This window comes from Podarcis pityusensis (genome assembly GCF_964106645.2).
Source record: "Podarcis pityusensis genome assembly, chromosome: 2".
NCBI classification, from domain to species: domain Eukaryota; kingdom Metazoa; phylum Chordata; class Lepidosauria; order Squamata; family Lacertidae; genus Podarcis; species Podarcis pityusensis.
The window spans coordinates 88770012-88797705 of NC_138029.1; the positions used below are offsets into that span (position 1 = coordinate 88770012).

Here is a 27694-nt window from a genome sequence, read left to right on the forward strand (position 1 = left end):
GCTCTTCTACAACCAGCTTCCTTACTAATCCAGTGTTTCCATTCAGCTGTCCATCCTTCCTACTCCCTTTTCCCAGGCTTGTGGAGAGTTTATAGTATTGCTATCCCTTGGTCCCAAAGGATTTCCCTGGCTTCTTCCCATATAAAAAGGATTGAGAGATGCCAGTTGGCACACTTTCTGACTAGGGAGGGGAAGTTGTAGTGGAGTGTGTGCCTCAGGAAGTAGTGGCAGGTGCTCAGTTGGGGCAATGGTCATATGTAACAGATGACTACTCCCTCACCACTTTGAGCATATCTGTGCCACAGTCATAAATTGTTGTTGGGCACCATGGCTTTAGCCAAGTGTTATCTTATTGATGCTGACTGTTGGTGATCCCAGAAGTGCTTTTTCTAGGATTTATTTGGATACGGTTTAAGGTCATGCCAGAACCATTTCTAGTGTGCAGTGCAGACATTGGCCTGGTGCACTTGAAAGGCTAAGCCAAAACTTGGTTTAGTGAGACCATGCAACTGTGTGGGCTGCTGGAGAAGAGCTCGCAGCCACTTTTCTCATCCAAATTCTTCCTGCCATGCTGAGCAAAGCCAAGGTTTGAGTTAGTGTGCCATCCAAACTGGGACTTGTGGTTAGGTTCCACTTACCCACAAGTTGTAATCAAGGCTTGTATTTTGTTATAGCTCTTGGTTAGTGAGGATAGGAGCTTAACCACGAGTCCTGGTTTGGATGGCATGATAAACTAAGCCTGCCTGGCATGGTGCAAAAGAACTAGGAAGGAGCAAAGCAGCTGCAAACCCTTCTCCAGGAATGTGTACTCCTTTGGTCTGGGTAAGTCAAGGTTTGGTTTAACTTGTCATGTGCAATCAGCCAGTCTCTCAGCCACATTCTCACATACCCATTAAGTAGCTACTTAAGTAGTCTCTGGAGTAATTAAATTAGTCATGATGCTGTTGCCGCATAAGAAAGGAGGGGGGTTGATGAGACTGGAAATAAGAGGAGAAAGTGTCTTGAAGCAGTAGCAGGGGCTCACTTAGCATGTCAAAGGGCACCCTATGAATGCTACTTGTCTAAAATCAGGGCAGGAGTAGCCATTTTAATGTACCATCTTGCTAAAGGTGCAGTGGAGAATCCAGTGAGTGGGTGAGCTATGGAGAGTGAGAAATCAACGTTGACTCTAGGCAGTGAGTCAGTCTGTTCTGTACCCACATAAGTGCATAAACAGTAGACTTCTGTCTTCTTTGCTGCTGTTTCACCATCAGCGTGCATGTGTGTGGCTAGGAAAGTAAGGAAACAACAGATGATGAGAGTTTTTTTGACGGGTGGGGGGGTGTTTGTGCTGTTTTGCCACTCAGAAAAGAACAAGTAGTTCAGTGTAAGTTTCCTCACTGGCAGGTTTATGTAGCTTAGAGCATTTTCTCTGTAGAAACATCCTGATCCCTTTCTGTTTCACCTTCTGTTCCCAGCATTCTGGTGACTGACCATAGAGCTTCATTTCCTCTTTCAAATATGATAAAATCTAGTTTCTGTTCAGTTGTTTCTTTTTTCTTTTCCCCTAAATGGAAGCCCAACTCTAAATGAAGCAGATCGTAGCAGACTTCATAAAGAAAGATGTTATCAGAGCCAGCGTGGTGTAGTGGTTAAGAGCGGTAGTCTTGTAATCTGGGGAACTGGGTTCGCGTCTCCGCTCCTCCACATGCAGCTGCTGGGTGACCTTGGGCCAGTCATACTTCTTTGAAGTCTCTCAGCCCCACTCACCTCACAGAGTGTTTGTTGTGGGGGAGGAAGGGAAAGGAGAGTGTTAGCCGCTTTGAGACTCCTTAAAGGGAGTGAAAGGCGGGATATCAAATCCAAACTCTTCTTCTTCTTCTTCTTCTTCAAGATATATCCATTAGCTGTTATTGGTTCTTTTTATCATCCCAGTAGCTCTGATCTGTACTTCCATTTGTCTGTACCCACAAACCATGACATTTGCCTTGGTGACTGAGTGGCAACTGAAGTAACGTATCCTAGTTGTCATGAACGTGTGAAGCTGCTAGTCCTCAAAGCTTCGCTTCCTGACTGGTAGCAGCCATCCATAATCTCAGATGGCTTTTCATCCTTAGCCATGCCACTTGAGATATTTAACACACACACTTAGAAATCCCAGGGGCAGAATCCATAATCATTTTTATGTGCTTTACCACTGGTATACCTTCATCAGCACAATTGGATGCCTTCATCTGCCCCAGCTGCAACAGAATATGCTTCTCCCCTATTGGCCTCTACAGCCACAGCAGGTGCTGTAACTCTCTAATGCTTTGACTTCATCCCTGAAGACTCACTCCTTCATTATTTCCCAATGGATGCCAACCAACCACTGAGCTGTGGCCCTGTTTCCAGTTTTAGAGCAGATTACATTGTTAGTGATGCAATGAAATCTCTAATAATACACTAGATTTGCTGTGTAACTGTACTGTGTAACCTGGGATGGTTGCTCTTAATAGTGGCCAACATGAAGATGTTAACAGTGCCTGCCCACATTGTTTCGGCACCTCTTCCCATTGTGCCACACAAAATACATTTCCGTCTGTGATTGTCAGGGCAATGGAATGATTCTGACGTTGCATGCTGTGACATCATTGTCAGGCAAAGTGTGCTCTGGTTGTGGATGGGAAAGTGACCTGAAGAACAAATCACTGATGCAGATAGTTGATGGCGGCACATAACGAGCTGAAATGAAATAGAAACAGAAGACATTCATATGTACCCCAGGCAATATTAAATGTGTGTGGATAGCATTTGTGAACGCTTGCCTTCTGTGTATCCCAGAATTTTAAATAAGAGGCACTTGTCATTTGAATTGCACCTAATACTGTAAGTTTTTCAGGTGCAGTTAGTCGCCTCTGAAATTTTGTCCAGCACCAAACAGTAACATTTTGCACTCTTGCATCTGGAGTGATGATGTAATGATCAAAGCAGCAGTTTATCAAGAGAAAGCAGCAGGAAGCTTGTGCTCCTTTCTGGATTATTGTCAATCATTAGCCTTTTAGCTAGCTCACCCCCAGGGGTGTTAATTGAGATCAGAAGTTGGTTTGTTATGAACAAAAACAACCTTTAACCAGGCCACTTCTCCTTACTGAATTAACAATACTTGCAGCAGGATATAACAGCTTTCAGTCCTTCATCTGTATTCTGTTGATGCCTGCCACCATTTCTTTCCTGCTCTGTTACTTTATGGAAGCAGTCCTGATGCCTAAAGAGTGTGGTGTTGTTTTGACTCTGGAGATCAATGAAAGGGAAGCCTAGATGTCCTGTTTCTGGGACAGTGTCTGATAGGGAGTGTATTCCAAGCACGCCTACTTCAAAGACCCATTCCTTTCATGGTATGGAAAACATGTCTTCAAACAGATTTATGTGGTGAATTTTGTCTCCACTTAATATACCCACAGTTTCTCAGGAACAATTCTTGGGATCTCATGATGGTTTAAAAATGTGTACTGCACCTGTGAAGAGCCCAGTTTTTATGTGACATTGGGTTTGTTTGGGTGATCATGACTTGGTCAAGATATGAACAAGCTTTTTGCCTGCTTAGCTAGCCCCATAACACCTCCTTTTATGCAAGCTGCAGGTCTCCAATTAGCCCACAGTTTCCCATATTAACTGGGAAACTATGGTTATCAGCCTTGGAACAAGCCAGGATCTTAAACCATGGTTATTAAACTGAGACACAATGTGTCTTTAGGGAATCCCAGGTAATGCTACATGCAGACAATAATGACAAGATGAATTGACCCATAGCATGGTAGGGTCAATCTGGAGGTGACAGATGGGCAGCTTTGATACTAAAGAGCCTCAGTTTAACACTGCAAGCTTTGCACTTTTTGGCTAAATTGCAGCCTAAACATGTTTGGAAAGATAGGATGACTCTGTGCTATCTGCTACAGCATGGGTAGGCAAACTAAGGCCCAGGGGCTGGATCCGGCCTAATTGCCTTCTAAATCCGGCCCGCGGACAGTCTGGGAATCAGCGAGTTTTTACATGAGTAGAATGTGTCCTTTTATTTAAGATGCATTTCTGGGTTATTTGTGGGGCATAGGAATTCAGTCATTCCCCCCCCCCCCAATATAGTCCAGACCCCCACAAGGTCTGAGGGACAGTGGACCGATCCCCTACTGAAAAAGTTTGCTGACCCCTGTGCTATAGGAAAGTGCTACTTTAGGCAAGATAGGATGACTCTGTTCTATCCGCTACAGGAAAGCTACGAGCTACTTGCTCGTTTCTGCCTCTTACTCATTTATGAGCACTGTTCTGTTCCAGCATTATTAGCCAGTCAGATTTGGGTGTCTGATCTTACAGTATAAGCCTTCATGGAACATCAAGCTGAAATGATGAGAACCTAGCTAAATAAAAAGAGTTGTATCTTGTGCTTGTACTGGCTTAACTAAACCATCACACCTCTGTGAGATGATCACACTGATCTCATTACTTCCCCTGCTTATATGTACAAAAGCATAGTGTGTTAATTATACAGATAAAAAGGGCAAGGGGTCTTACCCATGCCTAGATAATTTCAAATACTGGTGCAGTGCGCATTGCCATTTTGCTCATTAAGATGTAAGTTCTTTACATTTCCTCACAATTGAAGATTTTTTAATCCTTTCCACTGCTTCTACACATACAAAGACATGAGACATTGTGATATAAGCAACTTTCACTCTAGGAGTTTGCAGTTCATAGTACGCTTTGCTTGTACTTTGAAACATCCTCAGTTCATTGCAGAGCAACACATAATGAAAAATAAAACAGATAAGCAGAAGGCAGTATAAATGGCATGTGGCAATCTGCTTGGAAGGTGCATTAAGATAAACAAGAGAAGTAAAACTGAAGCATGTTCTTTCAAAATAGCAAAGCCCAGAAGTTTTTGCTGTTCATTATACAGTGGAAAGGAGTGAGTCCTCTAGTAATGTGTGTGCTTAGTACTTAATGTTTTGTTTAAAATCTCTGGCTCCCAAAATTACTAGGAGGCAAAAGAAATTGCTGGCAGACCTAGAGACCACCCATCCTGGTTCTAGTGTGTGTTTTGATCACTGAGGTTTTGGATTACCAAATTATGTGAATGTGCCTTGGGGTCATGCGTGCCTCTCTCCCTGGTGCAGCTGCAAGGAAGCTTTAGCTTCCATTTTCAACTATCCTCAGTTCCATTTTTTAGTTGGCCACATTTCAGCGTTATGCCTGAAAGTAGATAAACCGGCTAGGCTTAGCTATGCTTTAACGAGACAAGCCAACCAAACTATGGTTTATGAAGCTGTGTTGTTTCACTCAACCAAATACCATTTCCAGTCTTAGTAGGAGTGGATGCCATTGCTTATGTAGCCAAAATGGTTCTATCCACTTAGAAAAGGAAATAATCAGCAGGCTTGGGGGAACCTCATGGTTTGCAGAAATACAGTGGTACCTCGGGTTACATACGCTTCGGGTTACATACTCTTCAGGTTACAGACTCCGCTAACCGAGAAATAGTACCTCGGGTTAAGAACTTTGCTTCAGGATGAGAACAGGAATCGTGTGACGGTGGCGTGGCAGCAGTGGGAGGCCCTATTAGCTAAAGTGGTGTCTCGGGTTAAGAACAGTTTCAGGTTAAGAACGGACCTCCGGAACGAATTAAGTACGTAACCAGAGGTACCACTGTACACAGATTTGAATCTTTAGGGGGAAATCTAAGGAGTGGAGAGCCCCACACAGGGTGGGAACCCCAGTCTGATGAGGCTTGAGCATGCTCATTGGCTGTTGAAAGCTGACTGACGGAAGGATAAATTGAAAATGGGGGTGAGAAAAGATGGAATACAGTGGCTAGAATCCTGAAGAAGGAGCACTCCATGCTTCAACATTTTTTGAAGGTCCCACTTATAGTTGAGATTGACTTATAGTTGAGATGAATGCTAAACTGCAGTTAATTGAAAACAGGAGTGAAAGTTTCTGATCTCATGGCTGTGCCAGAGGCTGGAGGAGGTGGAAAGGTGGGAAGAAGAGCATGAGCCTGTGGGTGCAATGCAAACCAGAACTGACAGAGGTAATGTCAGCAGATTTTCCCAGAGCATTTAATGCTCATGACTGATAGTTTAGTGGGACACTGCTAGTTATTGAATGGTTTGCTTAGAGCCTGGAAGCAGAGATGACGTCTTATTACTAAGAATAAGTATGTGTTTGGGGAGCCAAAGAGAAACAAAGCCATATCTTACTGATTATGTAATAATCCCTCTTTGTAATGTCATTGAAAGTTCTGGACAATTGCTCTGAATTTGATGAACAGACTTGGATACTCACCAGTAAAATAACAACAGGATTTGGCCTGGATATTCCCCCCTCCCTCCACCCAGTTTTTGTTTTGGAAGGAACTTGCCTTTGGCTGCACTCAGACTTGCTTCTATAAATGGTGGCTTTGGCTCTCTTCATTGTTCAGCCATCTTAAGTGTTTTTGGCCAAGCCCTTGTTTTCTGAAAGGAAAGCAGACATGTGTCTCCTAGAAGCTGGCATGTTCTTTAGAAGTAGAATTGCCCATTTTATTCTCCATGAATTTGAGTTATATTTAAACATAGAGTTTCTGTCTTTGAGTTACTTTGTTTCCTATTAGCTGATATTGAAATAATAGCTCTGGTTTCCAGCATGAAAAATGCCTTCCAGCTTCATATCAGCTTGTTGATTATTATCTCTTAAAAGGCATTGTAGTTTAATGCAGTGGAATAAAATCACAGGAAATTAAAAACAAATCCTATTAGTGTTCAGGACAATGCCTTTCATTAAACACACACAGTTTTCTTGGAATTTTCCTCAACTGTGCAGTGCCTTGAACCACCTCCTTTTCATCTTCTCTTGGCATTTCCTGTAATTGGCAATAGTCAGGAGACCATGGGTGGGCCATAGGGTTAAGTCTGAGATATGAGCACAATAAAGGGTAGCATTTTAAGAAGTTTGTTTATGTCATAAGATAGAATTGTGGTACTGCTCAGTGTGATTGTTATGGGGGTGATCTGCAAAACAGTTTATGAAAAAAACGGGCCCTCAGATCTTGTCAGTTCAAAGCAGGAATCCATTTGAAGACTCCTTAGACACTTGAATTTAGTTACACCAAGAAGTCACACAACTAGCATGAGTTAATTGCAAGCATTGCTCTATTTGTGTTGTGATGCCCGAAAGCACTTGATGCTCGTTGAAGTGAACTTATTCTGGCCAGTCTCACCATATTTTTTCAGTCCAAACAAATGTTCCCTGTTAATTCAAGAAGTAAGAACATCCAGTGAATCTGAAAAAGCCCACTTTTAAAATCAAGGACCTGCTAATTTAACCCAGATTCTTACATAGATTTCCCCCCGCAAATAGATTTTATTAAAGCTTAAGTTCTGGCATTCATTTTTGATGTGACAAAGTGATTGCAAGGTTTTTAAATTTCTTACCTAGGCAGGGCCTCTACAAACTTAAGTGTGGTCCTCCCAACTAAACCTTCCTCTCCCTTAAAGTCCACTGTATGTTCCAAAAGACTGAAATAGGGGAGGGTTGCCATATTTCAAAAAGTATAAACCAGCACACCCCAAAATTGTTGACTTAAAAAAAATCCATTTTTTTTTTACAGAAACACAAAAAACCACGCAATTTTGTAATTGCCTTTGAAATCCTGGTAATGTCCAGGAAAATCCAGACGTATGGCGGCCCTAGAAAAGGGTGGTGGATGATAGATCTCGAATACATTTTGGGCTTTGGAGTAGGCAGAGGTAGGCAAGATGTTCAGCAGGCAAGATTAAGGTGGACATTCACATACCTGCCCAAAAGAGGAAATTCCTCACTATAAAAGAGGGCACTGATTCACCTATGCTAATTTATATGGGTAGACGGAAATTTCAGAATAGTGACAGAGCTCAACCTCAGGAGGAAGGGGATGTCTCATGCCACACACTGAACTCTGATTCAGATGAAAGCTATTGTAGGACATATATTTCTTCTGCTTGTTGTCTCAGTTATATAAAGCCATGACCTATTACTTTCTATAATATCTCTACTTTAATGTTGTTCAAAAATGAACATGAGAATTCAAATGTATTGAATAAAGTGAAACTAATCTTTGAAGAGGACCATTGCAAATGAGAGGTTCCAATTTGCTGTTCTCCATATCTACTAGTGTAGATATAATTACTGTATTACATACTTAATTACTGGTTAAGATTCAGTGTCTAATATGTCAGCCTGCCGGCTCTTATTCTGTAACATCATAGTTCCCATACTAAACCAACCCTTTGAAACAAGTTGGCTAGACGTGTTAATTGACAATCTGTTACCTGGCATTCAGTGTTGCATATGGTCTGTTTAGGCACACTTGAAAAGATTAGATTAAAATGGCTCCAATAAACTTTTTCCAGATAATAGCATCATGAAAAGCAAATATATTTTCCCTCCAAACCTTATTCATGGTTTATGAAAAGGTTTTCATCTGCATGGTTACATTGATGCATATCAGTCTCAGAATCATGTTCCAGTTGCAGATTTCCTGCCAAACTAATGTCAACCCTAGTTTCAGGTCATTGCCATACAAGCTAAATCTGTTTACAGATCAGAAAGCAGCAAATTAATTCCAGGTTTCACTGCGATAATATGAACTCAGTTTTTATGGTGACACTTGCGTAAACAAGTAAAAACATTGTTGCAGCCTTAAATAAATGAACTGCTTTGCATAAGCCCAATAAAAACCTAGATGTTTTCACTAATAAAGCACCATGTAAATACAAACAGATCTGCAGTGCAGTCCTATGCACATTTACTCGGAAATAAGTCCTATTGTGTCCAGCATGATCTATTTAGATGGTTTAAGCATGAGGTATTAATGTCTTCCATCATGAATGTTAGGTTTAAGTGTTTACTAGCTATATCTCTTTCTATCAGTGTTATATTTTAAACTTTCTAGATTTAAATCATTGCCCTCATCCAGCAGTCATCTTCTGCATGTTGGTAGGATTATTTGCATGTGTTGATTCCAATGTAGGATCATCATGCAAGCTTAAAAAATGATGGAAAGTCAATTATGTGCCTTTCCATTCACATAACTCGGTACAGAATAACTCTCTGATTGGAGGAAAAATAAGCCATGTGACACAGATACGAAGACTGGATTGGATTGACTGCCCTTCTAATATATAAGAGCACAAGTATGCAGAAATAAGGACAACCTAGACAGCCTATATGTGCCTAGTCTCTGCAATGTATGGAAGTTTACTTTAGCGCTCCAGTGTAAATGGCATACCTCCCACAGCTTCCACATTTGAATCTGATCAAATGTGGCCTGTTTTGAACATGCGCTTTGGATGAAATCTTGTGTGTGTTTATCTTCCATTTTTTTTAATCTAACATATATAACACAAGTGTGTGTGTGTCCACGTGTGTGCACATGGAGATACATATATATATGGCATACTTTTTGCAATTTAACAGCTGACAGCAATATTTATAAGCCAGTGTGACCTTCTAGGGTTCACTTTGCCCTGGAGTTTTCATAAAGCAAGCCTTGTCATTGGCTATTTCATTAACTAAAAAGCCATTGCTATAGCAAAGAACATGATTCTATTGCGTATCAGGAGTGAGTCAGTCCTATTTATTTTGAAATCCAAGTGAGATGCTGAGATGGCAGTGAAATGAGGCGGGGGTGTATGCTGAAACTGAACTGAACAGAAAGGTTTATTTATGCAGGGGTTTTGTTGTTTAATCAGTACCAAGATATAAAAATAGAAGAAGAAAGAAACTGCTGCTTTAGATCCTTCCGCTCATTAGGATAAATCACTATGTTTAAAGCGGGGGGTGGGGGATCACTTTTAATAGAAGCTCCATGATAACTCTCTTCCTAAACCCTTAATATTTCAGCCGATGATGATTCTGGAGAGAAATTACAGGCTTGGAATGGACACTGGGTCAGTGCAAAGAAAAAGTAACGTGGTGACGTAATAGAGGGCAGATTTTCTACAGTGGTCCTCTCCCATTTACTAAGCTGATGTAAACATAAAGTCAGAGTGCGATCTGATAGTTGCCTAAACAGGAGTTAAGCCTGTTGATAATCTCTTCACAACTGTAGGTAAAGAGTACTTCAAAATCTGGGGTTGCACACCAGGAATAGCAAGGATGTTCAAGAGAATTCGCAGTGGCTGGGTGTGTGCCTGGCATCTCCCATCTCCGACACAGAATACACTGCTCTTTTCTTCCTTGCTTCTTTCCTTCCTTCTTCCCTCCCTCCCTCCTTAACACCTCCACTATTTTGCCATTCATCCCCAGGACACACACTTCTGCCCTCTCCCTAGAAACTCTACCTGTCCTCTTAATTTTGTTATGCACACATTACCTATTCTGCACTCTTATACCTTAATCCACAGCCGCTTTCCAAAGGAGCTTTAGGAAGAAGCCTGACAAGTGCTTGAGCCCCAGTCTGAAAGGTGGCTCTGAGAGGGAAAGGGAACAAAAGCATAACGGTGGCAGTTCGCCTGTTTTTACAGGCCTGGCTCAGATGGACTTTCACATCTTTTCTGTGCAAAAAAAAGGATCCATTTTACTTCCTGCTGTCCTGAAAAGGTGTTGCAATACATGGCAATGCTGCTTTTGTTTTTAATACTCTGAGTAACAAAGATGCTTCCGCCTCTTCTCTAACACAAAGTATCTTACTAACACGGTCATTAGGATCCAAGGATTGTTTTTCCAGACTGCTCAGGAACCTGGAATGCTAAACGTCTATTGTGAAAAGACCCTTAATAGGTGTCAATACGAAAGAGGCACAGGTGTATTTTAAACTCATTTGTGGGGTCAAGACAGAAATAACTGTCAGCTGCATCTTTCCTCTGCATATACTGGCTTGAAAAAGTGGGTGAATTTGAAGGAAACTTTGTTTGCCAAGATGATTTGTAAGCACAGGTACCTATTTGTCTTCCAAGTAATGTGGATTATAAAACCTATATTGTAATTTCCTTCCTTTTAGAAAGCAAAAACATGGCAACAAAGGAGAAATTGCAGTGTCTGAAAGATTTCCACAAGGACATTCTCAAACCTTCCCCTGGCAAGAGCCCTGGGACACGCCCTGAGGATGAGGCAGAGGGGAAGCCACCGCAGCGTGAAAAGTGGGCCAGCAAGATTGACTTTCTGTTGTCTGTGGCTGGAGGATTTATTGGATTAGGCAATGTTTGGCGATTTCCGTATCTCTGCTACAAAAATGGCGGAGGTGAGTATTGTTGTCGCTTCCATAATGGTTTGGGATGTGGATAGCAGCTCCCTTTCATGTGAATGGGTGTGCGGGGAAGCAGGGCTGCTCTGAAGATGAATGAGATCAAGATTTAAAAACAACCGGAAGTGCTATTGGACTAATAGCCACTTTTCACCCCCCCCTTTTTTTTTGAAAAAGGGGAAATTTGATTCATATTAGCGAAAGCCAGTCACAAATGCATTTCACTGCATTTAATTTGCTTTTAAAAAACTCTTACAGCTGTTACATGCAGTACACTTTGTAAACAGCAGGTCATTAAATTCTGAGACATTGTAAAACAAGAAAACAATTGCCTTGAGATTTTACCTAATCTTCCAGTATGCAATGAAAGGAAACCATTCTGTTGCACATTTTCTTTCACATTGTTCCCCATTTCTTAATCTGAAAATAACAGGGCATTTGTGTAACATATTTAAAGTCTGATTATTAATCTTTGCTCTTAAGTGGCAATTTCAGAACATGCTAACAAGGGCATGGGCCAGATTTCATAGTGATACTTAAATACCACCATCAGCTGCTACTCCATTAAGAAAAAAAATCATTGAGTCATAGAATCTTCCTAATCTTCCTTCTGTGTTTTCTCTACAGGTGCATTTCTCATACCTTATTTCATTTTTCTGTTTGGGGGAGGTCTTCCTGTGTTTTTCCTGGAGGTGGCACTAGGACAGTATACCTCCGAAGGAGGAATTACATGCTGGGAAAAGATCTGCCCTATCTTCACCGGTTAGTTATCTGCCAAATTCGTTATAAATATATATATGTACATGCACACATCTAAGTTAGTTCTCAAAATTCTGTCACATTCTTCCTTCACCTTGCAGCTATGCAAAGGAAAGGGTGAGACTATTCAGAGGCATGGTTCCCTGTGACTGGGGTCAGCAGGGCAGGAAACAGGTTTTATCCTTAACTTTGCTGGTGACTCTGATTTTATTTAATTCCTATCCTTTCCTTTTAGTTTTTTCCCATCCAGCTGAATGGTTGTCACACACCTCTCTGGGGAAAAGTTAAACAGTACTGGTCTTAGAGACATTTTTGCACTGAGGGCAACACCTGCTTGCCATACCTGGCAGGAATTCCACAGCAGGATGCAAGGCCCAGCTTGAGAATGACCTACTGTGCCAGAGTGTCCAGGACAGTGAGGACTTGAAGCTGCCTCTGTGGGCAGTTCCCTCTGACATCTCCTCCACATCCACAGTATTGCCTTCTGAGGAGGAGATAGACCCTGAAAAAGGGGACAGTGGAGTGCTAAAAATTTAGTCACAGAAGTACAAAAAGCTTTTTTTTCCACCTCCCCTCCAGCTCTGAGCTATTGGAGGTGGTCTTGTTTCCTGCCCTCCCTTCCACCTCCAAGTTTAGAACTGGAACGCGGAGCAAATTTTCCCCTGACCTTGTATTGTGTTTGAAACATAACTTTAGCTTGGCAGGGGTGGATTCTGATGAGAACAAAGTTTTGGTTGGCCTCTGCTAATGCAACTTTTCTATTTAAAAAAATGTAAGAGCAGTATTGAAATTGATGTGTTCCTGATAAAAGGTTTAGGATTTACTATTATTTCAAATAGTAGACTTCAGAATACACGAAACTCTCTGGAACAACTTCTCTGAGATTTCTGATCTTTAATGACTATCAAATGCTTTACTATGGGTATTTGCATCAGGAGAATGTGGAATGGCTCCCATCGTCCAAGAAAGCTCAATATTTAATAAGGAGCTGGTGTGTTCACAGGCCATTAAGTTGTTCCAGGGCAGTTTGGTGTTTTGTAAGGTGATTGCCAGTTTATACCAGTTCTGTGTCTCCCAAAGTACTTACTTAGAAGGAAGTTCCATTGAGATCAATAGGACTTCTTGCCAAGTGTATGGGGCTTGGATTGGAATTTATAGCTAAAGGTTTGTGCCAACTTGCACTTCATTAGCTGTGTGCATGCCATTTGGAGCAGCAAAGGACATGACCTTATCTGCTAGTGACCCTGTGCTTGCAAAGCAAACAGGGCAGTATTTTTTTGTTGTCAAGCATTGATATGCAAGTTAAACATTTATTTTATAAATAGCAGACATGATACCTTTGAAAAAAAAGATAGATGTGTACATATATTACAAAATTCAGTTTGCTGACCTTCTTTTGACCTTGTTTTATTTTGCACAAACATGTTGTCTTTCCTTCCCAGAATATTGTTATTACTGTTGCTATAACCAATGTTTTATGACTGTGACCCTATACATTCTTACGTAAGAGTAAGCCTCACTGAATTCAATGGCATTTATTTCTGAGTAGATATGTATAAGATTGCACTGTAAAGTTGGAGTCCACACTTTTCCTGGGAACAAGCCCTGCTGTACAGAGGCAGAACACAGTGGGACTTAATTCTGAGTATACCTTCCTCTTGTTGTGCTATACGTTGCAGTCAGAGGTATAAGTAGAATATTACTGTTATAACTGCATTGCAGAGAAAGTGCATTTCACTGAATTGTGTTCCATACGTAATGATTGTCACCCTAGGTTAGGCCAACACTTCCATTGCCCACTGTCTGTATTTGACATTGACTCAGGGAGACTCATAAGCAGATCTGGATTGAGAGAACCATCTCCTGTGATTTAGCTTTGGCTCCTGATACTCAGAAATATGTTTAAAGCTTTCATAGTGGCTTCATAATACAAGCCAGGATTGAAAGAACTACTTCAAACTATTTCCTTGGGTGTGCTGTTCCCCAGTGGGAATTTTTTCTTTGAAGAGTAGAACATCTCCCCTCCAATACTTCATCACAAAGTGCTTTTGAAATTCTCCTTTATTTCAAAAGCATATTGGTATGTAGCATGGAGAAACACAAGGCAATTTTTACCTTGTGCACATGGAATAATTATTCTTTTCCAACAAATACCTCCTTTAAATTGGGACTCCTTCCTAGTCTGCATTGGTTTTAGATGTTTTCTTGTTTGTATGCTTGCCACCCTTGGCTCCTTTGGGAGGCGGGGAGGGAAACTACTACTACTATTGCTTCTGCTACTACTACTAGTGGGTATAGTCCACCAGGACACAAGCCACAGAGCCATCGGTACTGCATCATGTCCTTAGGTTTCCATTTTTATTTAGATAGCCCTTTGGCCCATAACTTGTAATTTTTTTGAGACAAAATGAGGTTTTAGCTAGTTGTTTTTATTGATGCCTTATCTGCTTTTCTTTTCTTTGTATTTTATTGCTCTTTTATTGTATTGTTTTTAATTACTGTTAGCTGCTTTGAGTACCATTTGGTAGACTACAAACCTAACAAGAAATGAATTGTACCTCATTTACATGGCCATTTCCTTCTGCTCAAGTGTTGTAGCTTCAGTGGTTTTGTTGATATTAAGCAGGGTGTTCCTAAATATTAACAGTGCAATCATTTGTATGTCTACTGAGAAGAAAGGCAAATTGAATTCAATGAGACTTATTTCCAGGTAAGTGTGCACAACAGGGGTGGGCAACTTGTGGCCCTCCAGATCTTGCTGTACTACATCAGCCCTAAGCATTGGCCAATTCATGATGGGACTGATGAGAGATGACGTTCAAAAGCATTCAGAGAGCCACAGGTTACCCTTCCATGGTCTATATGTTTGCAGTCCAAATGTGATAGCCATTGCTTGCATACCTTTGCAACCTCACAACTGTGTTTTAGGAAGAACTACTACTCCTTACTGAATTCTCTGGAAACATGGGTGCAACTGGTGAAAGAGGGGGAATCCCTTGATACCTTATCTGAGTCTTGAAATTATGCATCTCTGCTTAATGCAGCAGATATATGATGTTGAACTGTTGCCTTTGTAACCCTAGACATAGAGATTCCTAAACTAGTGAATATTACATGTTCACCTGTAATACCAACAAGCCTTACTTATGTGTGTAATTTCATATGTTCTTTTCTTCTGCTTTCTTTCTTTTTTTTAAAAAAAAAATCAGGAATAGGTTATGCTTCCATAGTGATCGTGTCGCTTTTGAATGTGTATTACATCATCATCCTGGCTTGGGGACTGTACTATCTATTCCACTCTTTTACGAGTAAGCTGCCTTGGGCTTTCTGCGACCAAGAGTGGAACACAAAAAACTGCATAGAAGACACTCTCAGGAAGAACAAAACCCTCTGGTTGTCACTGAATACCACTAACTTCACTTCTCCTGTGACAGAGTTTTGGGAGTAAGCAATTTTAATTGTTGCTCTTTGGAGAACTTTATAAGAGACATAGAACATAGAGTAAAATGGTGACTGACTAAAATTGTAAGGGGAAGTATGGAGTATTACCTACTTCTGTAGGAGTTTTGGATTATTATTACAAATTTTTAATTATTACTAATTTTAATTATTGTCGTCTTATGATATTTGGGTCATGTTTTAACATCTCTGTTTACTGTTCTGGATTCTGCAAGGAGGGAGGGCAGAGTATAAGAATAATAAATGAATACGTCAGGTTATAGAGTCGCAGAGACAATGCACACACCTGATATTCCTGTTTTGATTATGATTATGTGATTTAGCCCTATTCAAATAAAGTTTCAAGTTGACTCTGTGAATGATGGCCTTGATTCACCGTGCATTTTATACAGATATTTAACTTAATCATTGCACAAGTAATGTCATCTATGTGGGAGGTATTTGTTAACTTATTACACAGAAAGGCCTTAACAAAGAACTTTGCATTTTACATTAATTTTTAAAAATAACTTTTTATTGGGGTGGGGGTTTTTTTGCATCTTACATTAATGATAAACGTTCAGTAATCTTATAACTACCATATGCTATATGTATTAACAGATTGAGGTCAACTGCATTGCCCTGAGCTAATAAGTTACATAACTCAGAATAATGTATGTTGCCTTGTAAATATGTAAACCCCTTTATCATGTGTTAATTCACTTAAGTTTGGTACATTCAGAAGACAACAGTCCTACTGTGAATTAAATAATCCTTAGGAGCTGTTACAATGCCTGAATTATGAAGCCTGGTGCTCTTTATTAGGTGGAATGTTTCCTGAAATCTTTATCAGTTGTACTTGCTGAACACTAAACTTCTCAGGCATGGTTGACTTTATTGAAATGTTCACCTTTGTATGCTAAGTGACATCTTCCTCTTAGCAGTGTTGCTGATTGTGCATTGGAGGCCATCATTATATCTTATTTGAGCTAATGGTCTGTGTAAATCTCATGCTTGTTTGAGCAGCAGTCATAGGGGATAAGCAAATCTGGCTTTATTTCCAGAGTCTTACCTCTTGGGATTACATCACATGCTTTGATTTCTTAGTTGTGAAGATTTTATTTCATAGTATATAGTTGCAAACATAATGAAACAGTAAGAAGCAGGGGGCAATTACCAGTAAACAAGAACTTTGATTGTTCCCTTCTACCAACCAAAAGCTTATAAGTGCTTAGGACTCAGCAGGCTTGGTTCATGTGAAATCTCAGGAAGCTGATCACATGCTTCAGACATGCAAATCTAATAAGAGCTGAATAAAACGAAGCAAAATCCGCTTTTGGCTCATGTACACTTGATGCTAGCCATAAATCTAGCAAAATGTTTTTGCTCTTTTCCTTCTTATGAGTGAGATCCTTGGGAACAGCTAGTTTATTATCCTCCATTTCTATTTTAAACAGTTCTTCATCTTAGCTGAAATGGGACATGCTTCAGAAGTTACACAACTCCCCTAGTTCTGTGTTTTGTTTACTTATTAAAATGGATGTCTGTGTGATTATAGTGCTGTGATAGAAGCAGGTTGCTATCCTGTTCCCTTACCCCCCCTTAACTAAATTTATCTAAAATAATGATGATTGATTTGTTTACAATTCAAGGCAATATATAACAAAGTTGGAGAGGTTTGTGTATTTATACCTTCCCTGCACAACAGAAATTACTAGTTATGAGTGGAAATACTAAGAAGTTGTAAAGGTGGGTTTGTGGATTGATTTTTTTTTATTTTAAAAAATCAGTTCTTTTCATTAGTTTTAGAGTAGCCCCATCAGATTCAAAGAGCATGCGCACGTGTACACGGCACCAAACCGGGAAGTGACCAGAAAATGTCACTAAAGGGGCGGAATGGAATACTTTACGTGGGCCCCGCCGACATGCTCAGGAGTCCAGAATGTAACCCCTGTGCAAAGCAAGGATTGCCTGTAGACAAATGGATTCAGTTCCAAGTATTCCAGAGTGAACAGAATAGTTTTAACAAGCTGAGGGATAATTATCACTCCCAGCTCTTTGGAAGACTACAAATAGAACAATGGGCCTTTCCCATGTGTCCAGTTAATCTGTTTAAGCAACATGGGAAGTAGCATCATTCTGCTTTTAAAGACTGGTTCTTGTGAAGCAGCTGTTCAGTTTGTTTTATCATAACTTTTGTCTTGTGTCTTTCCTTTTTTTTATCCTTTAAGGCACAACGTATTGAGCTTGTCTTCAGGAATTGATGAGCCTGGTGTTGTCAAGTGGGACCTGGCACTATGTCTCCTCCTTGTCTGGGTGATATGTTTCTTTTGCATTTGGAAAGGTGTAAAGTCCACTGGGAAAGTAAGTGTTCTCAGCCTCTCCCTTTGCAATTATAACTGCCTTGTTTCTTGGAGCGCTGGTATTGGCAAGTCCAAAAAGAAAATGTTCTCTTTGGATCCAAGTTCCTCTCAGTCCCACAGTGCATCTCAAACTTGAACAAACTTCTAAGCATGCTCAATCTTTCCCCCACTTTTTGCTCCATAGTTTCCAATAGAGGGAAAATGAGGTGTTAAAAAGGCCTGATAAATTCAAAACATTACTCTGCCTTAACTTCTGTTCGATACTAGCAGAGCATAATCTGCCTTTGAATTCCACTCTCTTTACACACATACACTTTAGGACTATAGCCAAAATGTTTAAATAGGTTCAGAAATTAGTTTTATGCAGTGGTTTTACACACTCTCCACATCATCTTGGGCTTAAAATGATTGAATTGACTTCTTATCAAAGGCTAGGTTCCCAATGTTATTTTGAACCTTTCCTAGAATCATAGAATTGCAGAGTTGGAAGGGACCTTGAGGGTCATCTAGTCCAGGGGTCAGCAAACTTTTTCAGCAGCGGGCCGGCCCACTGTCCCTCAGACCTTGTGGGGGGCCGGCCCATATTTTTTGGGGGGGAAATCACCAAATTCCTATGCCCCACAAATAACCCAGATATGCATTTTTAATAAAAGCACACATTCTACTCATGTCAAAACACCAGGCATGCACCACAAATAACCCAGAGATGCATTTTAAATAAAAGGACACATTCTACTCATATAAAAACACACTGATTCCCAGACGGTCCGTGGGCCAGATTTAGAAGGCGATTGGGCCGCATCCGGCTCCCGGACCTTAGTTTGCCTGCCCATGATCTAGTCCAACCCCTGCAATGCAGGATTCACAACGTGGCTGAAGCCATACCAAGCCCTGCAAATATGCTAGAAGTTTTATTACTGCACCTCAACATATTCCTTGTTTATCCAAGGATGGAGGATGCATTTATTTATTACGTTGTTTCCTCTGTGAACTCTTTGGCTAGACCCACTGAAAACTTGGGAAAAACTCAGAGTGAGTTCAGAAACTCTCATAACATCTGGCTTCTGTTTTTGAGTTGTTTCTCCAAGGTCATAGCTGTAGAACATTCTTAGATTTTTTTCTTTTTCTTTGAATTGATGAACAGACCTCTTTGATTTTCCACATTTGTCAACAGTGTACTTCTGGAAGATAATTCCTTGCCCAACGATAATAATTAGATAGCAGTCAGGTCTCCTTTCATTTTAAACATATGTAAAAAGAAAAAAGTACATAAATTTGAATGTCCAACCAACCTCTTTTTAAAAAAAAAATCCAAAAAGCAATTTGCATAGCTCAGTGTTTGTTCTGGCTGAAAATATTTCTCTTACAATTAATTCACATTGGCAAAATATGCTAGGTTGGCTTAGTTTGAAATAATTTCTCAGAAACAATCTTGGGGTGAAAAAGCTGGTGAGTTTTGTTTCTTTAAGTCACTTTGAGTCACTTGTGGGGAAAAAGTGACTAATGAATGTAGTAATAGTAACAGTTAAAGTTGATAATTGTGATGAACAAAAAAACCCAACCTACTTACAAATACTTGTTTAATACAGAAAAGAAGGGGAAATAACAAAGGCAAGGATTATATTTAAAAGCAAAACAAAATACTTTTGGAAGAAAAATTCAGGAAAAAATTACACACAGAGAAATGTAATTTACCAAAAGAAAAGCAGGGCATGATATGGAAGGGTGTTGCATTTAGAGATCAGACTGGCTGCAGAAATTATTATGGTGCAACAGGCTTTGATATCTGCCTGTTAAATCTCTCGAGGTTCACTTAAAAGGCAGGAAGATGCATCTCAGGAGCTTTTATCTTGCTAAACCAATTTCACAAAAACAAAACTATATTAAAGTAGCAGAGCTGTAATTACTGGGTGGCATCATCTGACCCTATTAGCAGAAGAAAGGAACCAAATAAATAAATAAACATAAGTTTGAGGCAGATTTCCAGAAGGCACACATGTACTTTGGGACAATCATTCAGAAGTAAGCAAGGGGTACAATTCAGCTAGGGTAATCTCTTGTGCATACTGATTTTATATATCACCTTCTATTTATTCAGTTTGTGTTACAAGACATTCTCAGTTGATCATGCCCAGGTTCATCCTTTTTCTGTGCTGGATACAATAGGAACAAAGTTAGGTGCCTTTGATACAGTAGTTCTGTATTTACAACACTGACTGGCAGCAACTCTCCAGTATTTGAAGTAGGGGTCCCTCCCAGTCCTACCTGGAAGTGCTGGGGGTTGAATCTGGGACCTTCCGTGGCAAAAAAATGTTCACCATTGAGCTATGGCGCTTCAGATGATAAGTAAGGAACAGCTCTTTATTGGGTGGGTGGTTGTGATCTACATGGGGTGCCACACATCGGTTCCAGTCTTTAGTGAATCTCCTGATGAAGAGTGTTTAATGATATTATAAATACATAAGTTCTATTGAGCGTACTAGGGAAGGAAGGAACACCTCCAGTACTCAAATTTCACTGCTGTATATGTGATTTATTTATTTTAATACTACATTCTTCATTATTGTGGTGAATGCCACCTGTAGACATCTGTATAATGAGAATGAAGTGTGTTGCCTTGTCGGCCTCACTAGTGGTCCAACCAGCACAGCCCAATGGTCAGAGATGATGGTAGTTGGAGAGCACCATGTTGATCACGCCTGACATAGCGGTGACCTGGGGGAACTGGAAACAGAAACGTGACCAGTATTAAAGTCAGCATTAAAGTCCGATAATGTACTTTCTCTGTCATGATGGATATATGCGCATGCAGTTAAGGGGAACCTGCTGTGATCCATTGAATAATGAAAGCTGAGAGCAAACAGGAGGATAAGAATTGAAGATAAGAGATGAGACCATTTGTAACCTCAAATACCAGGCGTATACAATTAAAATTCTAGCTTTTTATTATCAAAAAGTGATAACATTTATCATTTTTAATACCAGGTTGTGTACATAACAGCAACATTCCCATTCATCATGCTTCTTGTACTGTTAATCCGTGGTGTCACTTTACCTGGAGCTTCAACGGGCATCAAGTTTTATCTTTACCCTGACATCTCTCGGCTAGCAGATCCACAGGTGGGTTTCTAAAAACTGGAAGTGGTGATACTTGTCTTCCTATGCTCTAAACAAAATGTGAGGAGGGCAGAGGGATGATTGTGCAATAGATTTTCTTGTAATCTTGAAGCAGTCAAAACCTAATTGAAGATTACCTCCATGGTGTTATTTCTTTCTACCGTATCTTGTCAAAAAGGTTATTATTGTTAATGTGTTAATGCATTTTCCATGTGTGTATATCTTTTTATATCAGAAGGATTCTGAGGCTTGTAGACTCTGTCCAAATATAGCATCTCAGCTTTTTTGTTGATATTAGGCTGTGGACAAGGTAAGGGAGATAATTTTTGCTTCAGTCTTTAGCTCTTAAAGGCAGCAAAATTATGGAGCAGCGAACAGAACGGTAAGGAGCACTTGTGAGTATTTGCAACTGTCCGTGTCATATGGACGCCCTTGGGGGAAAGCAGTTAAGGACAGTGAAATAAAATGGGAAATGCTGAATACCTTTCACATTCTTTGTAGAAACTTGCTTCTATGCAAATGTTTGGAAGATAGCACCCTTAGTAAAGCGCAGGAGTATAGCACTTCCTTTTCTTTTTTTTCTCCATCTTCAACTGCTTACAAATTATGTGACAGTTTATTTTATGATCTGGTCAGCCACAAGCTCTACCCCATCGCAATGGGGAAATGCAAAACTGTTAAAGTGGGGTGGGGGTGGGGAATGCACATAAAACTATGGTAATATTGTGATACGAGCAGTGAATGAAAAGCAACTTATGATACAAGCTGGATGAAAATGCCACTGAGTACAATTCATCTGGAACACCGTTTATAGCAGCATTGAAGTTATGTGAGAGGTTGCTGCTTCTTTCCTGTTCTGATTCATTAAACTGTTCTCTGTTAGCCTAAGCCAGGGCTGGGGAACCCCTTTCAGGCCAAGGGTCACATTCCCACCTGGGCAGCCTTCTGTGGGGCAGGGAACACATGCCAGCGGTGGGAGGGGACAGTTGCAAAAGTGGGTGAAGCAACAAATGCAATTTTTACCTTTGTACAGTAGGACTCATTTCTACACACACAGCCCTTGCTATCCTCCATCCAGGAAACCAAGAGGCATTGTCATAGTTCAAAGACATATTCCAGCAAAGGGAAAACCCTTAAGGGAGATCTGAAATAGTGCTGGTGGAGGGTATGGCATGAGAGAGTTCTAGGGGGTAGACAGAGAGGGCTGGAGGGCAGTGTTTTGCCCTTAGCCATTTGGTGAGGTTCCCTACCACTGGCCTAAGCAGAGCGCACTGGAAGACATAATTGGCCACAGCAAGAAAAACCCTAAGAGGTATTGGGAGGGAGCATAGTGCTATCCACCAAAAAGCCTGGGATCCTTAAACCACTGAACTGATCTTGAAATGTATCTTGTGTGTATATAAGTCTGCTGGGATCTACAACGGGTGATGCTCAAAACTGGGACTGTATATATGTAATGCTCTGTTGTTTTTGTTTAAAAGAACTGATTGCGTTTTTATTCACTTTTATGCCAAAATGTTGTGATATGGTATTGAACAGCGTAGGTGCATTCAGTGGCTAGCATTTATGAGCGGATTATTTTAAAGAGACGTCTATTGTTGTCACATTGTGGGGGTTGCATAGTCTGTATTAGCTTTAGATAAATTGCTGGTGCTGGTGCAAAATGCAGCCTTCTAATGGGCCTTTTCGTGTTTTCTTTAGGTCTGGATAGATGCTGGGACGCAAATCTTCTTCTCCTATGCAATCTGCTTAGGTGCAATGACTTCCTTGGGGAGCTACAATAAATACAAATACAACTGCTATAGGCAAGTTTCCTACCAAAGGGGTTTAGTACATGTTAGCTAATTGATGTGTAGGGAACCATGGGTTCAATTTTTTTCTCCAATTAACTTCCTCCATGACATATGTGTGACTTAGGGACTGTTTGCTGCTGGGATGCCTGAACAGTGGTACCAGTTTTGTGTCTGGCTTCGCAATTTTTTCCGTCCTGGGCTTCATGGCACAAGAGCAAGGGGTGGACATTGCTGATGTGGCAGAGTCAGGTACGATGGTGTCGGTGGCAGTGATGGTGGGCACTGCCACCCAGTGTGTGAGCAAAGTAATACAAACCAAATCAACAGCCCCTCTCCCCCTCCCCCCAAAAGGAGATATTTTGAAAAGTAAAATTACTCAGCATTTCAGGAGACAAAGTCTTAATTTATTTCAATGGGTGTGACAGTTCGAAACAAGTTGAAAACATGCAGAAACATAAAATGGAATTGAGTTTAAAAGAAATTCCCCGAACAGAGTCAAAAATATGCGAGATGCAAACAGTTTATAAATATATGAACCTCTGTGGTCGCTCTCCATTTGCTTCAATCAAATTCCTAATAGATATGATCGCCGAAAGCTCCATAGACCCACAGCAAGTGGCCTCAAGAGATTATAGCTGTGCTAGGATATGCCTTGAGTTTTATTGCACCATGTATATTTTAGTGAAGGGCCATTGTTTTCCACGACAAGGCTGTATAGAAACTAGAAAGAGAGGAGCCCCCCTTTTCGCACCCTTCCTGCCCTCCCAACATATTTTACATTCGTGCATAGAGCACTTCCATATACAGGAAACAGTGGATTGATTTCTACACATATTTCCCTGGGATACATGTGCATTAAAAGAACAATATGTCCTTAACTCATTTACTTTCGAACAAAGCATGCATACTTTTCTGGACTTGCCTTGTAACACCTGAGGAAGCACAGCAACTCAAATTAACTATGCCTTCGAAGCCCAGACGTGCTAGACCAAATGCTCTTTTCATTGTAGTCTATGTGAACTTACTTAAAACGATAGCACTTAGACTGGCTGGCAGCAATTTCTGCAACTAGCTAGTAAAAAGGGTATTGTAGAACCCCAGAGGTTTCTGCTGGTCATATCCATTATACACATTTTATTTTTCTCTGTGAGTGCAGGTTTGGCAAGGTTCAAAACAGCTTGAAAAGGCAAGAAATGTGCATCGGCATTGGATGTGAAGCCATTAAAAGGCTGTGACTACCCTAATATTAATGCACACCTCAGGCAGCAGACAAAGGTCACCCATTTGGGTGCTGGGGGGAAAACTTGTACTGTGATTTTGCCGTGCCATATTGTCAAATAGATCGGTTTTTCTTCCTATAGTGCCATTTTAATAGTGGTGAGGAATGCCAGTGAAGATTGGTATATTCCCTCAAATTTTATTTTTCTTTATTTAACAAACAAGGCTAGTTCTTCAAGGCAGGCAGGCAGGAAAATGAGGGAGCTGGGAATGGCTGTTAACATCCCAATGCAGAGCTTAACCCTGTTGATTTCAATTATCTTAAGCATGCTTAAGGCTGCAATCCTATGCACACATATCTTGAGAGCAAACCACACTGAACACAGCAGGTTTTATGAGTAAGCATGTGCTTGTCAGTCTGTTGAAAGATTGTAGCCATCAGATCTAAATGTTTGATGCCTTAGTCTTACACAGCACTTTTTAAAATGAAAAAGTGGCTAAGGCTGATCTTAACTTAGACTCACTTAGTTCAGTCGGACTTACTTCCAAGTACAAGTGGGTAGGAGATCAGCCTAAGTAACTTTATGAGCAGATACAATAGTTGGCCATAGTGAGCTCCATTGAGAGATGAGCCCAGGAAACCAGTACTTTTTAGCTCTGTATGCATAGAACAGCTTGAGGTGAGCATAGTCTCTCCCCCCCTTTTTTTCTTTTAAAAAAGCTAAAATATTTTCAAGGGGAAGTGGAGGAACTGGATTCAGTTCTATTTCCCTTCCTAAATAACTGACTGATGCAATTTTTATTTTTTTAAAATAATGTATTCAGTTCCAGCAGTTGGTTCACAAGAGGGAATAATGTGGATAAGACCCATTTGTACATTTTGTTCCTTACCCAGCAAGAGATGTTTGTCATGAGCATAACCTTAAATATGCATTTGCCCCAATGCCACCAATTCAGAGATAAGTGGCTGCACTTAATTTCCATTGAAATCAAGGGCACTTCTAACTTAAATCTCATTGATTTTAGTGGGTCATGCTCAACTAACTTTTCTGAGGTGAAGACCATAGATTCAGGATTGGGGTGCCAGCATTTTTTCATTTTGCTGCACCGATCTGCCTTTCCATTCAGTTTAATGGCATGGAAAATGGAAGGTACCAGAGGCATTCAGTGGTGAGTGACAAGGACTAATCTGCGGAGAGAATTCTTCTGCTGTACTTTGTAACAGATAAAAGAAGAAGAAAAACAAAGTAGAGCTATAAACTGGAATGCCAGTGTATTTTCTTTAAACAAAAGCTTGTATGAAAAGTGTTGATGTAATATTTTCAGTCATCTTTAAAACTACCCAAATACATTAAACATAAACAATAGCGCTTTTTGGCTTTTTCATCCCTATATGATTCTTTATTGCCCCTGAATAAGTGTCACCAATATAAACTGAAAGCTCATCTCATTGTAGTGCATGACTGTCACGTGCCATGGAAATGAGCTTGGTTTTGGCTTCGAGTGGCTCATCCACAGTGCAAATATGGAATAATCTACCAATGATTATTAACAATACTAGTTGAGGGACATTAGCCTTATTTCAGCCAGCAGGTTTTCAGAATGAAAAAACAGCAGCTATTGCTTTGTATCTTAAAAGAATACTGCCTACTGATAGCAGCAAATTGATTCATTATAGACATTGGGTAAGCCATTAACACAATGCAGCTACCAACCCCTTCAGAGGAAGGGACGGAGGATTGATTATTTAGATAGTCAAATCAGTTTTTCCACTTCATTTGTTGTGGTATAGAAATGCTTTTTGTTGGCATTGATAGAACTGTGGAGGGGTCTAACAGCTCCAAATCTGGCCTGTGGAGCACAAATCCCAAACCCTTGAAGGATATTTTGTTGGTTTTATTTGTCCAAGGAGGGGCTGGGGGTTGCGAAAACAAAGAGAACATGTATGGCATTTCCCCCCTCCTCTGTTCGTAAAGGAGCACAGGAACCGGTCATCCCATAAGTATGTCTCATTTACACCATAAGCCCAGCTGCTCATCTTCTATCTTATTCACTTTCTGCATGATGCGTGTAGAGTTTGACCTATTCTTGGCATGTTGAGGCAGATGCTGAGACTGAAAGTGGATAAATAATGGCTTTTGAATTTGATCATTGAAGTTCCTGTTCTAGCAATGCATGCTTCTTTGTCAGATAAAGGATCCAAGTGAATTCCATTCTGGAATCTTCAGTTGGGTTTTGGTTTATCTGAATCGAATCAAGCATCTGTTCTGGAGAGGCAGAGGGGGTCTTGCCTTTAAGAATGAGCTGCTAACTTACTACATCTTCTCCTCTTTCTCTCCCTTTATTCCTTTAGGTCCAGGCCTGGCCTTTATTGCCTATCCGAAAGCTGTGTCCATGATGCCACTCCCAACTTTTTGGGCTATTCTTTTTTTTATTATGCTTCTGTTGCTTGGCCTGGACAGCCAGGTGAGTAACCATAGCAACAAACACAGCATCCATACTGTATGATGGAAAATTTAACAATGTAATTGGGTTTGTTGCATTTTATGCTCTGGGGCAAATGCATCATAAATGTTGCAGAAAAGGATTGCTTCATTCTCTAGCAGAGAAAGGATAACCGCTGTTAATCAGTGTTAGCCTATGCACTGTTTTGAAGTGTATGAAGTGGCTAATTAAGTTATTTAGGAAGTTTTCAGCTAAATCAGAAAGGGACAAAGCCATCCTTGGGATGTGGGGTTGAGTACCCTTGCATGTCCTGCCTTTCATAAGGTCTCTTACAGTTTAGCACCCTTGAAAACTGAAACCATGGATAAGCTCTCTATTAAAACAGTTAGACTAAATGGGTGGTACACATTGGTACTGTTGTTATTCCTTGAGGAAATGGATGGCTGCCCCGCCTCCCCAAAGAGACCTATTTATATGACGCAAATAAATCTGTTAATAATTTGTAGGCTATTGCTAGTTGCACAGATGTACCAGGGATTTAGGGGGTACTTCATTGAGTTGGTTTAAGAATTTAAACTAACAAGGTTCTATTTATTCCTTGGGAAAGTAGCTTTAACATTAAATAAATCTACTTGACAGGGGCAGAAAGTTTACTGAATTCAAAACCTCTCATATGAGCAGCGATTAGTGGAGTTTTCCCTCTGGCTGTTACTCACTTGATCTCTTAAATTGGCAAAGCATTCCATTTGTTCTAAATGGCTCTTTAGTGCTTAATCTTTGAACTCCAGTGAGTGACTTTTAATCACTTCCAAATTGAATGTTAAAACATGCTTGGTGCTGTGGTTCTGCAACCAAGTACTTATGTAAATTGAGGGTTGCCTAGTAATTTTAAGTCATTTCTCACTGTGTCGAATAATTAAAACTAATTGGAGCACTTAATGTTTTGTTTGCTTTTGGAGCGCTGTCAGGCAGGATTTTGGAATGCTAGAATAGCTTAGAAGCAAGCTAGACTATAGTTGTATTGCAACAGAAGAAAAAAAAACTTCTGGAAGTACTGTATTTTAAGGCCCTGGGTTAAAGAAAGATTTTAATACATTAGCTTGTGAGTTAGCCTTACAGAGCACAGTACTAGTGCAGCTGTTGCTCGTTAGCAGAAACAAATATGATGTGTTATGTGTGTAAAGAAAATTGCTTATATTCCCATGCATAACAAACTGAAAGAAGAAGATAGGGACTTATTTTTAAATACTCGGGAGGAGGACATTCTAAGTGCAAAACCCCAGCTGGACACCACTCACAGGCTGTAACCTTGACTTGTTGAAAGGTTGAGCAAGTAAATGGATTCA

At 40.3% G+C, this 27694-nt stretch overlaps 1 protein-coding gene across 9 annotated transcripts in view; it reads left to right on the forward strand.

Annotated features, from left to right (window-relative positions):
- The window catches only part of SLC6A6 (solute carrier family 6 member 6), a 56483-nt gene that overhangs the window by 16247 nt on the left and 12542 nt on the right, over positions 1–27694 (forward strand). For all 9 annotated transcript variants that reach the window (XM_080993493.1, XM_080993488.1, XM_080993489.1 and 6 more), the window contains 8 exons: positions 10973–11212; positions 11843–11977; positions 15184–15418; positions 17644–17776; positions 20761–20895; positions 22594–22697; positions 22810–22934; positions 26257–26369. In XM_080993493.1, the coding sequence (XP_080849619.1) occupies positions 10984–11212; positions 11843–11977; positions 15184–15418; positions 17644–17776; positions 20761–20895; positions 22594–22697; positions 22810–22934; positions 26257–26369 (1209 nt within the window). In that variant the 5' untranslated portion in view covers positions 10973–10983. The remainder of the gene's footprint in view (positions 1–10972; positions 11213–11842; positions 11978–15183; positions 15419–17643; positions 17777–20760; positions 20896–22593; positions 22698–22809; positions 22935–26256; positions 26370–27694) is intronic.